At 41.2% G+C, this 14,541-nt stretch overlaps 1 protein-coding gene across 1 annotated transcript in view; it reads left to right on the top strand.

Moving 5' to 3' along the window:
* Positions 1-13,627, top strand: part of DOK2 (docking protein 2) — a 62,453-nt gene extending 48,826 nt beyond the window's left edge. The window contains exons 3-5 of the mRNA XM_073622258.1: positions 4,731-4,833; positions 7,152-7,321; positions 11,842-13,627. Of these exons, the coding sequence (XP_073478359.1) occupies positions 4,731-4,833; positions 7,152-7,321; positions 11,842-12,501 (933 nt within the window). The 3' untranslated portion in view covers positions 12,502-13,627. The remainder of the gene's footprint in view (positions 1-4,730; positions 4,834-7,151; positions 7,322-11,841) is intronic.
* Positions 13,628-14,541: the final 914 nt, after the last annotated feature.

Here is a 14,541-nt window from a genome sequence, read left to right as displayed (position 1 = left end):
CCGGGAGTATTACCAGATGACCCATCTTGGTAGATTTATCGATTGCCACTGTCATCATAGTTCTAAACTCTGGGCACAATTAGAACAGGTGCAAATGGACATTCTGTTAAATGGTGCTTTGTGGTGCTACAATCACTTACCACCAGCGCTAATATCACACCCTTTACTAGGCACAACACTTCGTATATGCTCATGGGTCTGTATGCAAACTTCCCTCTCTACTCGAGGCTCCCCCTTATTCCCTATTTTAGGGAACCCACAAATTTCTCCTGGCCTCAGACCTCATATGTTCAGGATCTTACACCAATCAGGTCATGACCAGGCAGCTAATTTTTAGTGGCGGATCGATGGCCTTCTATAACATCGTTGGTAAGCGACACAGTCTCCTTTAAGCTTTCTTTTTGGAACGCCCTCCAGTTACACCATTTTCTAAATTCTTTTCCAAATCCTCAGTGTTTTGGTCACCAATTAACAACTTTTGAGGAGTACTACTCAGATGATGGGACCCTACCACAAGTTTTATCTAAAACCTATAATCTTTTGAATACTCCCTCCGAACAGCCGCATCTAGTATATATGAGAAGATGGGAAACTGATTTGAATCGTACATTCACGTCAGCCCAACAACAACATATTAACAAATTCTTCCTCAAATCATAAATCTGTACAGAAATCCAAGAGACCAACTATAAAATTTTGACAAGATGGTACCTTACTCCTCATATATTACATAAATGCTATCCAAATAAAACTGACCGTTGTTGGAGATGTCAGGAGGGCAGAGGAACGCTGCTCCACATATTTTGATCCTGCCCTAAGTTGACACACTTTTGGGCGTAAGTCCGAAAAAAATTCTCAGAAATTCACAGAATACAAGATTTCTAATGATCCAGCTTTCTGCTACACACTTCCTCCATTCCCGCAAAAATGTATAAAAAATCAGTTGTATGACACCTCTTAAATGCCACCAAGTCCTGTATCCCTCTTCAATGGAAAAAACAACTACCACCGAATATTGCTACTTGGCTTCACAAGGTAGAGGATACCAATAAAATGGAGGGCTTGATACTTACAGCACAACATAAACGTAAAAAAATTCTAAGACCTGGAGACTCTGGAACCCATTTGCCCTCTCTGAAGAGGGAACGGGCCTTTTCAGATCATAAATCCTCTAACAAGCCCTATTGAATGACTACCACTGTTGTCAACGCTCACCATCTCAAATCTCTCTCCCTCCCCCTTGCTTCCCCCCCTTTTTTTTCTCTCTCTTCTCTACTTTTCCTCTCATGATCTAAGCACCTCTTCTCTACTCTGGTTTCTGAATATTGGAAAATAGCATTGGGCAACCCCATACCTTACTCAGTAGTTCAACCCTAAAGCGTTTGTATACCCATACATCTAAAAAAAAAAAAAAAAAAAAGAAAAAAAAAAAAAACGCTTGCTAGCTCAATATGAAAGAGTTACCTTAGATCGAAGCCCCCGTATCGCAGGCTGGTCCACACCGAGGGAGCTGACATTTTGCCCTTGGCGTTTCTCCCGGGTTCGCGGCTCCGGCCACTCACAACGCCAATGACGTCACTCCCGCGCATGCGTGTGGGAGTCTTCTTCCGGGTAAGGTCCGGCAGATGCATCTGCCGGACCTTCAGCTGGTCATTCTGAGTGCTTGCGCCGCTGACGTCAGCGGCTGCATGCAAAGTGATTATCTCCTAAACCCTACAGGTTTAGGAGACATTCATTTTACCTACAGGTAAGCCTTATTATAGGCTTACCTGTAGGTAAAATTTAAAAATGAGGGTATACGACCACTTTAAATTTTGTGACAAACTAACTAAAAGAAGATACTCTTTATTGTTATTTACTTGAGACTTCTGTATCTCAGACAACGGTTTATTTGCTGGACATGTAAGTTATATGATTGATGTTTCCAATGTCATTTATGGATGTAATGACTTACTTTTGCCCTTTCTGGGATTCAATAAAAATTATATTTGAAAAAAAAAAAAAATAATATTTAATTGCCTATGCATCCAAACATACTACACTGTTATCTGTTACACTTGACTATACTGTGCAAAAATGTTCTCACATCTGTAAAATGTGATATGATTATTTTATTCTTTCTTGGACCTTATCAATATTGCACCATTAATACAAAGTCAGACAACAAAAGTAAATCCTGTCTGCATGTCTGCGCGCTTACATAGCAGATTTTTGCAAATATTATTTGTATTTTACTGCTAAAATCAGCAGGCAATTCCCTCCGGCCCGATGACAATCCCCCTGAATGACAAGATTGGACTACGCAGTTTAGACTGAATCAATATAAGCTGTTTTTTCTTTCCTGTAACAATAAGTGTTTACAGAGTTTTGAAAGCTTAAATACAGATGATCAAAAGGAAGCAATCTAAAAAAAATGCCGTAGTCTGGAAAAGCAAATATATTTAGATATGCCAATAAAACCTTATTAAGGGGCAATTTTAAATATATTTTTTTGTTCATTTTATTTTTTAAATGTTATTAACCGAAGTTCAATTTTCCCATTACTTGTATGAATACTATACCACTGTTAACCCCACAACTTCTATTGTAGGCCCTAATTAAGCAGCAAAGCAATAAGCTGCTACTTGGTATTGTCTTTTAATGATTGCTAATATAAAAATGGCCACGAGCATCGGCACCCCCGCAGTGCAGCGGGCACATGTGCGCCTGCTATCCCGCTTAAAGGAGTCGACGTACAGCTATGTCAGCTCACGGGATCGTGGCGACCTGCCACAGTATAATCACGGTGGCTGGTCGGCAAACAGTTAAATTTCCGGCAATACAATACCATTGCCGGCAACAGAATTTTTAATTTTTTTTAAACAGCGTGGGCCCCCCCTCCCCAACCCATACCAGGCCATTTGGGAACCCCACACCAAAATTAGAAAAAAAAAATACTCATCTATGGCAAGTTTTAGCTTTGATTCAAAATGCTGTTAAAGTCACAAACAACTATTTGAACTTGTTGGAGAGTTTTGCTAGTTTGAACATTTTAATAATTTTACATTTTCAATAAACGTAATTATCTGATAGTTTGCATCTGATTAAATACCAACCAACTCTTTTTCTACATTTGATTTTTTTACATTTTTTTTTTTCTATAGTGCTTTTCTTTCCGGGGACTGAAAGCAAACTCAATGCGAGTAGTCTCCTGGATGGGATTCAACCAAGGACCCTAATGCTGCAAAGTGGAAGTGCTCAACACAAAGCCACTTTTCTGCCTATTTGGAAAAATGACAGCTTAGGACTCAATTCCAACGTGGGCAATTTGCATCAAAATACAACACTCCAGCAGCTCATAAAAATAAAAAGGCAATTCTGGCTGCAATATACACCCACCCAGAGGTACTGCGCCGCTCTGCTTTTGGGTTGAATGATGCCCAGCATCAATCAACTGCTTCCTATGAGCCCAGAGTGTCAAGGCTCTAAGCGTCGCCTTGCACCACCACTTTGTGCAGCATTTAGGATCTGCCTAAAGTAGCAGGTTAAGAGGACCTGTGACATAACTGGACTGAAGACACCTGAAGAAAAAGGTATGTATACTGATTTTTGTAAGGGATGTGGGGTGCTTCAAGGCGAGTGGGATGCAAGCAAAGGGGAATCCAAGCCCAGAGTTGGGTTTAACCGCTTCCCGACCAATTGCCGCAGTTATACTGCGGCAGGTTGACTCCCCTGCGCGAGCCATCGTAGCTATACGATGGGAAAGCAGGCGCGCCCGCATCACCGGAGGCACGCGCACGCACCCGCTGCACAGCGGGGGTGCCGATGCTCGTGGCCGACGGTCACGATGACCGCCGGGCCACGAGCGATCATGAGCAGGAGACACAGAACAGGGACAAGTGTGTGTAAACACACACTTCCCTGTTCTGACAGGAGTGACAGATCGTGTGTTCCTATTAGCTAGGAACCACGATCCATCATTTCCTCCAGTCAGTCCCCTCCACCTTCAGTAAGAATCACTTCCCAGGGAACACAGTTAACCCCTCTATCGCCCCCTAGCATTAACCCCTTCACTGCCAGTGAAATTGTTACAGTAATCAATGCAATTTTATACCATTGATTAGCCAATGGTCCCAAAAATGTGTCAAAATTGTCCGATCGCTGCCATTACTAGTAAAAAAAAAAAAAATGCTATAAATCTATCCCCTATTTTGTAGACGCTATAACTTTTGCGCAAACCAATCAATATACGCTTATTGCGTTTTTTTTTTTTACCAAAAATATGTAGAAGAATACATATCAGCCTAAACTGAGGAAAAAATTATTTTTTCTTATATATTTTTGGGGGATTTTTTTTATAGCAAAAAAGTAAAAAATAATGTGTTTTTTTCAAAATTGTCCCTGTTTTTTTGTTTATAGCGCAAAAAATAAAAAGAGCAGAGGCGATCAAATACCACCAAAAGAAAGCTCTATTTGTGAGAAAAAAAGGACGTCAATTTTGTTTGGTTACAACATCACATGACCGCGCAATAGTCAGTTAAAGCGACTCAGTGCCGAATCGCAAAAAGTGCTCTGGTCAGGAAGGGGGTAAATCCTTCCGGGGCTGAAGTGGTTAAATCCTCATTGGTGGTACAACACAGAAAGAATCCCAATATTTTATAAATTATTACCATTGTGGAAAAACTTTTGTTCTCAAGGTGCAGTTAAACAAACACAATTTTCTGCAGTTACATAGCTGTCTTTGATTCCAGGAACGGCGGATTCTTGAGAGATCAGGCAGTCAGCCCTTGCTTTCAGAAGGACTACAGCTGCAGGAAAACTCCCTATACAGCTCAAGCCATGAGGCCTCACCAGGTAAGAATGATTCCTTCTTATAGAAATGAGAGCTGGACACATCAAAGGAAAGCTTCACTTTCATTACAAAATATAATTTATATTGCTACAAAAGTCATTTTGTAATTTAACGTTAGCTTTTCGTTTCAATTGAAGTCTGGAGTTTGAATTTTCTAAAGCCAACGAAATACAGTATATTTCAAAATCTTTTTTTTTTTTCCCACTATGCCAACATAAAATGTTTAAACTGAATCTGAATCCACCTATTTGTGTAATTGGCACTTGGCTTCTCCCGCAAAAGCTGCACAAAACTTTATGTCAAATTTTGCATTCTCCAGCAATGTCTTTAAATTTACTTCTATGAAATACTTGCCAAAGGGTGCTATGCATTTAAAGCTAAGGATTATATTATATTATATTTATATTATATTTTGTCTTCCCTGATACCTTCTTTCCCCTCTTTTCAACATAGTAATGAATTTTTCAAATAAAACCTTTTTGTTTTTATTGTATACCTTATTTTTCAGCTAGTAATATCACTGGGTCTTTGTGCTTGTCTCTGCAGAGCAGGCACATCATGGCGGGTGGGAGAGGCTGGCAGGGTCTTTTACTTAACTTGCTGAAAACATCACAGCACCCTGCCTCAGTACTCATGTCAGGAGCCCACAGGTAATGCCCACTCGTGATACTGAGCCTCCATGAATAAAAGCACAGAATTTCAATGAATGAAAAGGTTGGCCATACACAGTAAAGATACATACATTGATAGGTTTTTTTTTTTCGTTCAGCCTACATGCTAAATAAAAAAAAATCTAACTCAGATTCCTCAGATGAAAAATCAACAGCATTGGCTACTGTGTTCTGACAGCCAGCACTGGCAGCTCTAAGAACACTCAAACAGGGGCTGCATCTGATTGGACAAAATTCCTACAATATTCTGTCCATCTCCATTGATTGAAAAAATAAATTTTTTTTCAATCAAAGGATTTTGGAAGGAAGAGTGCCGGCATGAAGTGAATTTCATCTGGCTCTTCAGGAACAAAAATTTGCTCAATGAATGGCCAGCTTAAAGCGGGGAGGAAAGAGCTAGATGATGCTGGACATCCTCGAGCCAGGAACAGGCGCATCCGAGCTAATACCTCCTGTGTAATGCCTGGTGAGCCTCAAGAACACAACACTCAGCCTGGGAAGTATGTGCCAACCTCCATGTATAATCCTTGCACAAAAGGGAGAAAGGCTGGTGGCATGGAAGTCGGCTAAAACATTGTTTTATTATTGCAGGTGAACAACAGTCAAAAAAGAAGCCAATGCGTTTTGGCCATCACGCCTTAATCATGGCTAACAAATAAGTGACACAAAACAGCTTAAATAGTGTAGACCAAATCACAAGGTCAACCCCAAAGGGTCACATGACCCAAAGAAGGGGTGGCAGCAAGTATCAAAAAATACAAAAAGGGCACTATCAGCATACATTGTACATAAGAGTATATAAAAACATATATCACAATGTTTATCACAATGTTGTGTGTCACTTATTGGTTAGCCATAATTAAGGTCTGATGGCCGAAACGCGTTGGGTTTTTTGACTGTTGTTCACCTGCAATAATAAAACAATGTTTTAGCCAAATTCCATGGCACTAGGCTTTCTCCTTTTTTTGCATGGATACCTGACTTGCAGAACAGTGTGCAGTACAACTCCCTTTAAAGAGGAAGTAAACCCTGATGGGTTTTACTTCCTCTTTGTTTCCCTGCAAAGGTAAAGCATAATGGGCTACTATGCATCATTCCTTCCGGGTATCGCGGCTCTGGCGCTGCGATTGGCCGGAGCCGCGATGGCGTCACTCCCGCGCATGCGCGCGGGAGCCGCCACTAACGGCACGATCGCCGTTAAAAACGGCACGCTCAGTGCATCTGCGCGCCATTGTCTACAGCGCATGCGCCCTAGACATTGGTGCCTGTCTTTTGCAAATATCTCCTAAACCGTGTAGGTTTAGGAGATATTTCTTGCACCTACAGGTAAGCCTTAATCTAGGCTTACCTGTAGGTAAAAGTGGTCTGTAAGGGTTTACAAACACTTTAAAGCTTGAGTTCAGCTTTAAAGGGATGTTAGCATAGGGGACACGAAATGTGCACTGATCATGATTACAGTAGACAGACCCTGAACAGCCTATGTGCACATTATGGAGCACTTACATCCTAAAGTACCCTCCTCCAGCGATATGACATCCAGCCTCCCCAAATATTTCATAAACATTATCAGTATAAGTGCCGTGAATGTTTCCCATTGCTTTTTTATATAGGCTAACTTGAAGTTACCCGCAAGCTTTCTGCTTTCACAGGTCAGTTTGCGGTGCGGGTGAGACAGACGGAAGCTTCCATTCGGTGTGGTCTGTCCGGGGTGTACACACTTGTAGCAGAAAGCAAATGCCTGTTGCTGCGAGATCGTCAGACGGGCAGTCTCCTTTTTAGCTGGCCTTACCCATATCTAAGAAGATTTGGCAGAGACAAGGTAAATAGTTCACTATTTTTAAAACAGCTACATTCTTTTTTTTGTTTTTTTTTTTTGTTTTGTTTTACAAGATGACCTCCGTCGTTATGCAGCCCATACGTTATTCTTTTTTTTTTTTTTCGTTCGACCAGCGGGTTGAATGAAAAAAATTGGCTGATTCCCCCATTGTGACAGCAAGGAGACTGCTAATAGGGTACAACTACAGTACCTAGCCGGAGAAACCCGACAGGGTAGTTGTACAGAAGTCAATCTGTTGAACGTCTTCTGTACATCCAGCCTACCCATACTACATTTTCCATGTAGGGCCAGCTTCAGGGTTGAATGATACCGAGCATCACTCAACCTGGAAGAATGAGAACATAGTGTGAGTACAGAGCATCATCATTATTATTATTATTATTATTAATAACAATTTATATAGCGCAAACAGTTTACGCAGCGCTTTACAATGTAGAGGGGGGACAGCACAATTACAGTACAATACAGAAGGGACAGGAGGGCCCTGCTCGTAGAGCTTACATTCTAAAGGGAGGGGGTTGTGGTACAAAAGGTAACAGATGCGGGGGATGATTTGATGGAGTTGTTCGGCGAGTGTGGGATAAGCATCATGTGATGGTCTCCTTTGGGAGCGTCATCATTGTGCCCTGCATTCACCATTTAATGGTGCAGAGAGTGGCGCTGATGTCCTCAGGTCAGTGTCACTGTTAAATATGATTATAGCCAATATCTACCGGTAATTTACTTTGAGACATTCCTTTTAAAGTGGAACTTTACCCATAACAACTTGATCAAAAAAATGTTCTTTAACTAGTTGGCGACCAGCCGCCGACAGGTTGGCTCTTCTGCACGACGGCTGTACGGCGGCCGCTTAAGGGCTTTAGGGGGCGCGTGCGTGTCAAAAGTGTCCGATGTGTCCGCCATAATGTCGCAGTCCCGATAAGAATCGCAGATTGCCGCCATTACTAGTAAAAAAAAAAAAATTCATAGTAAAAATGCCATAAATATATCCCCTATTTTTTAGACGCTATAACTTTTGCGCAAATCAATCAATATACACTTATTGCGATTTTTTTTACCAAAAATATGTAGAAGACTACATATTGGCCTAAACTGATGAAGAAATTTGTTTTGGTTTTTTTGTGGATATTTATTATAGCAAAAAGTAAAAAAATTTTTTTTTTCAAAATTGGCGCTCTTTTTTTGCTTCTAGCAGAAGGTTATCAAATACCACCAAAAGAAAGCACTATTTATGGGAAAAAAAGGACGTCAGTTTTGTTTGGGTACAGCGTCGCACGACTGCGCAATTGTCAGTTAAAGCGACGCAGTGCCGTATCTCAAAAAATGGCCTGGTCATTAAGGGGGAAAATCTTCCGGTCCTTAAGAGGTTAACATAGAACATACATTCCACAATAATAATTATGCAAACAAAATTAGTGTGCGCTGCAAATTAACCCCAGCATTGCACCTGTTTCTTCTTGCCAGAGACTGCCATTTTGCTGAAGCCCAGAGACCCTGAGCAGCAGTAAATCTTTAGGCTGTCAGCAGATTGGCTTCTAGTGGCTCTGATTTTAGGCACAATGCCAAAAAATGGAGAGCAACTGACCGTGAGCAGGGTGAGACAGTGTATTACTGGATTTTAAACAGTTTCGCACATATTTTTAACCCCTTGCTGCTGCCTGGCCCTTTAGGAGGTTATAAATGTTAAGAGGCGGAGTCAGGAAATCCAATCATGTGACCGCTGTGATTGAAAGTCACAACAGTCACATGATTGGAAAGTTCCAAAGTATGCATTGGGAGCTTTCCAGTACCCACTTGTTACTGTGCTGGGTGCGTGCAGGTAGTGCGCACTCAGCACAGTAATATGTTTACATAGGGCCGCATAATCGCATATATGTGACCTCTCGATGTTAAAGCCCACCTGCAAGGGGCCACATATATGCGTACGACTGGCAGCAAGAGGGTAATGTTTTACATAGGTATACCTGCAAAAGGGGCCTGCATGAAGTGATCTATCAGGACTTAATTTTTTGACTTATGTTTGACTTTAAGAATAAAAGCATTTACCTTTTTGCATAAAAAAACAAATATGTTCTTAATAACAAAAAAAAACGAATTATTGCAGTTAAAAAACAAACAGCAGATTATAGTTAAAAAGTATAGTTGTTGTGTGCCTTGTGCAAGAATGTGTCTGGGATCAGCGGTGCCGCATGTAGTACAGATCAGTTGGAATTTGAATTTTTTTTGTGATGTCTAACTGTCCAATAGAAGAAGAGAATAGGGGAGGGACTATTCCTTGCACCATTTTTTGGTATATGATGTGCGGCCCTTAGACCTCAGCAGTCTGTAGTGGCAAAATTGATTAGGGTAAAAGCATTGATCTCTACTAGCCTAATGTAACATGATCCCAGTTTTGTATTGCTTTCTGAAAACAATCCTCGGCCAAAAATGTAGCACGTCCACACTCTCTGACCCTTATTTCCTTTATTAGGTCTGCAGTTTCTGACAGTCTTCTCAAGCATTACATACAGTGGGGACAGAAAGTATTCAGACCCCCTAAAATTTTTCACTCGTTGTTATATTGCAGCCATTTGCTAAAATCATTTAAGTTCATTTTTTTTCCTCATTAATGTACACACAGCACCCCATATTGACAGAAAAACACAGAATTGTTGACATTTTTGAGGTTTATTAAAAAAGAAAAACTGAAATATCACATGGTCCTAAGTATTCAGACCCTTTGCTCAGTATTTAGTAGAAGAGCCCTTTTGATCTAATACAGCTATGAGTCTTTTTGGGAAAGATGCAACAAGTTTTTCACACCTGGATTTGGGGATCCTCTGCCATTCCTCCTTGCAGATCCTCTCCAGTTCTGTCAGGTTGGATGGTAAACGTTTGTTTACAGCCATTTTTAGGTCTCTCCAGAGATGCTCAATTGGGTTTAAGTCAGGGCTCTGGCTGGGCCATTCAAGAACAGTCACGGAGTTGTTGTGAAGCCACTCCTTCGTTATTTTAGCTGTGTGCTTAGGGTCATTGTCTTGTTGGAAGGTAAACCTTCACCCAGTCTGAGGTCCTGAGCACTCTGGAGAAGGTTTTCATCCAGGATATCCCTGTACTTGGCCGCATTCATCTTTGCCTCGATTGCAACCATTCGTCCTGTCCCTGCAGCTGAAAAACACCCCCACAGCATGATGCTGCCACCACCATGCTTCACTGTTGGGACTGTATTGGACAGGTGATGAGCAGTGCCTGGTTTTCTCCACACATACCGCTTAGAATTAACGCCAAAAAGTTCTACCTTGGTCTCATCAGACCAGAGAATCTTATTTCTCACCATCTTGGAGTCCTTCAGGTGTTTTTTAGCAAACTCCATGTGGGCTTTCATGTGTCTTGCACTGAGAAGAGGCTTCCGTTGGGCCACTCTGCCATAAAGCCCCCACTGGTGGAGGGCTGCAGTGATGATTGACTTTCTCCTATCTCCCGACTGCATCTCTACAGCTCAGCCACAGTGATCTTTGGGTTCTTCTTTACCTCTCTCACCAAGGCTCTTCTCCCCCGATAGCTCAGTTTGGCCAGACGGCCAGCTCTAGGAAGGGTTCTGGTCATCCCAAACGTCTTCCATTTAAGGATTATGGAGGCCACTGTGCTCTTAGGAACCTTAAGTGCAGCAGAAATTTTTTTGTAACCTTGGCCAGATCTGTGCCTTGCCACATTTCTGTCTCTGAGCTCTTCAGGCAATTCCTTTGACCTCATGATTCTCATTTGCTCTGACATGCACTGTGAGCTGTAAGGTCTTATATAGACAGGTGTGTGGCTTTCCTAATCAAGTCCAATCAGTATAATCAAACACAGCTGGACTCAAATGAAGGTGTAGAACCATCTCAATGATGATCAGAAGAAATGGACAGCACCTGAGTTAAATATATGAGTGTCACAGCAAAGGGTCTGAATACTTGGGACCATGTTATATTTTATTTTTTATTTTTTAATAAATCTGCTAAAATGTCAACAATTCTGTGTTTTTCTGTCAATATGGGGTGCTGTGTGTACATTAATGAGGAAAAAAAATGAACTTAAATGATTTTAGCAAATGGCTGCAATATAACAAAGAGTGAAACATTTAAGGGGGTCTGAATACTTTCCGTCCCCACTGTATGTTGAACATTATGTGTGACCCTTTGGTGATGTCAGGTACTGCATTTGAGGCCCTCGATAGCTTATAATGTTCTTTTTTATATGAATGCCCTAATAAAGAAATACTACAAAAAAAGATGTATTTATAATTTATATGCTTTATAAACCTTCCATTGCCCAGCTTTTCGCAACCTGCATATTTCAAATAATTAGAAAGAAATCAACAATTCTGTGAATAAATCCTATTTAGGCTTTTTGATATTTCAAGTTTCTTTTTCCTGAAGTAAAAAATGGGCACAATTTTATTTTCAAGTAGGAATTATGGTGAGGGTCAAAGATCAAATCCACTAGCAAGGTTACTAAGCATATTCCTTTTTCTTCACCAACAGACTATGTTTTCATTTGAAGCTGGTCGTCGTTGTACTTCTGGAGAGGGAAGCTTTGAATTTGACACATCCTTTGGAAGTCAGATCTTCCAGGCCATTGAATGTGCTATTAAAGCTGGTCACAATGAGGCCTCTTCGCCAACTGGCCATGAATACCATGAGGATATTTCCGCTGTGCCAAGGCAACCTGTCCGTTCTGTTTCTCTGACTATGCCTGCTTCACTCCTACCCCCGTGTCCTCAGAACAAGGCGACCACTAACCTTACAATTCCAGAGAGTGAGTACGCTATTCCTTTTGATAAAGTGGCTCAAAACCTCTTAGCTACAGGATTTGGTGGTCTTCTTGGTCCATCAGCACAGAAGAAGCCGAGAAAGCCTCAGAAGCCTGAACATATCTATGATGAGCCAGAAGTCCCTATTAATCCAGTGTATGATGAGCCAGAGGGCATTAGAATGGATGCCTGGAAAATTCAAGGTACTGATCCTCATGAAATGGGCTATGAATTTCCCTATTTACCAGGATGGGATGATTATGCTGTGCCCAGAAGTGGAGGAAAAATGCAAGGTGGAAGAGATCAGGACGATGAAGATGAGTGGGGAACACAGGAGAGAGGTGAAAGGGAATATGACAACATTACATTACGTGGAGTTCTGGACAACTAAAGAGGAAAGACTTTTTTTCCTGCTACAGAACGTTATTGACTGAACAAAGACTGCTGAGAATGTTCCAGTCTCATGTATGGAATATCTCATTATTGACTGAACAAAGACTGCTGGTCGCTGACTCTGGTAATAGGACCATGATACAGAGGCACTTAAAGTGCATCTAAACCAAAGAACACAAATGTAATATATTGTATTGCACCAGTCCTTAGATGTAGTTGCTGCAATCATTTTCCTTTTCTCATTTCCCTTTCACAGGCTTTCTTTTTGTTTATTTTCAGCTGGTGTTCCTGCCAGTAACACACTTCCTGTCTGAGTGACAACGCTCTCTCACTCTACTGTATGTATGAAGGAGCAGCAGAGGACAGAAAGTGTTTAGGACTAGAGAACACCTCCCCCTTCTCTTTTTCATAACATAGGAGGACAGTGTTATATAGTCCACAGAGAGTTGGGAACAAGGTTAGCTGATAACAGACACCAGAGACAAAGTGCACAGGAACATTTTTGGCAGGAATAACAGCCATTTTTTCCAACTTATGGAACAAATATGACAAAAATCTTTCGATGCCATATTTTACAGAGTAAAAGACAGAAAATAAGCTAAATATACAGTTCAAATTTCAGCCAGTTCTTGAGTCTGAAATTTGCTCAGTGGGTCGCCATGCTGGCCTGACTTAGTTGATCATTAGAGCGACTTTTGTCAAAGTAGCCTGCTGGAAATTTTCCTGCGGAACAGCGGCTGCATCTGATGTACAGGTACAATACCACAGTGGGAGATTTGTCCATCCAGACTTTATAGCGTGGATAGAGGAGTTGGTTAGTTTTACCGTGTATGGCCAGCTCAAGATGAATTCATTGCTACAGTTTATACACAGACATGAATGTTTCTAGACTTAAAAAGGAACAGCTTAAGTATAATAGCCCCAGTTATCCTTCCATATGATATGAGATATTATAGGCACATATGTTTGCTATTATGCTGAATTATAAGAGCACCTAAGGCCACCACTTATGCCATCATTAAATAACAATAATCATGCTTTACTATAATCATAAATATTTTCTTGTTATTACATTTCATCATTAAAATCTTGTGCAAAACCACATTTTGGTGGATAAACATTAATGCTTTTATTTTCTGTAATGAAAGAGAGTTTGAAAACGTAGTTTTATGGGAAGAGATGTCCTTCTCACTCAGGGCTTGTTCACACTGCACACCTTTCCATGCATGCTGTTGCTATGTATGCATTGCATTCCCTGGTATCCCCCCTCATCGCATTGCTGTACGTTACTCTGAATGAAGTGTATGTTTTGTACATTTCAAACAAAGTTTGTACAAAAAAAAAAAAAAGGAGCCATGTGATTCACTGAATTGTGCACCACACTGCCCCCTACACTAGCCGCCAGCAACTGTCAGCTGTCAGAGCGGTAAAGCGAAATGGTAGATCTCAGTTCCCATGTTGTAAATTGCTGAATGATCCAGTTCCTGACAGGCCACAGACCAGTACCAGTCCATAGCCTAAGGTTGGGGACCCCTGCTATAGCTGATAAACTGGCCAAAATTTGTTGGGTGGGTGGCTGTAATGAGGATGGTTAGACAGTAAGGAGCAGGAAGGAGGGCAGAGGTGAATGTGTATGAATGGACAGAGCACCAATAACATACAACAAACAAATTAATTGTCCTGAGACAGTTTTAATCTTTTGGTGCATATTACTCAAAATAAGTGTGCATTAAGAAAATTGGTGCATTTATCTCCATGTGCCGATCTTTGGTAATCCCTCCATTTATATTGTAAAGGCCCCTTCCACTTCACTGCTTGTATAATGTAAACAATTCCTCTTGGCTGTCCAGCACCAGTGTTGAGAAGAATCCAGGATCCAGAAGAAAGTCTGCAGATAATTATGTTAGCACTAGGGGACCTCCAGTGTGAGCACATCTGCAATACTGGTCCCCTGTACCCAGAAATAGAACCAGTGATGGACTTTAACTATGAGCCCTGAAGGTGTTGTCTTGTTGCAGCTTTTGAGACCCAGTGCCTC

The sequence above is a fragment of the Aquarana catesbeiana genome, linkage group LG03 (genome assembly GCF_042186555.1).
Source record: "Aquarana catesbeiana isolate 2022-GZ linkage group LG03, ASM4218655v1, whole genome shotgun sequence".
NCBI classification, from domain to species: Eukaryota; Metazoa; Chordata; class Amphibia; order Anura; family Ranidae; genus Aquarana; species Aquarana catesbeiana.
Note: the sequence above shows the minus strand (reverse complement) of the source record. Positions and strands in the feature narration are given on the sequence as shown.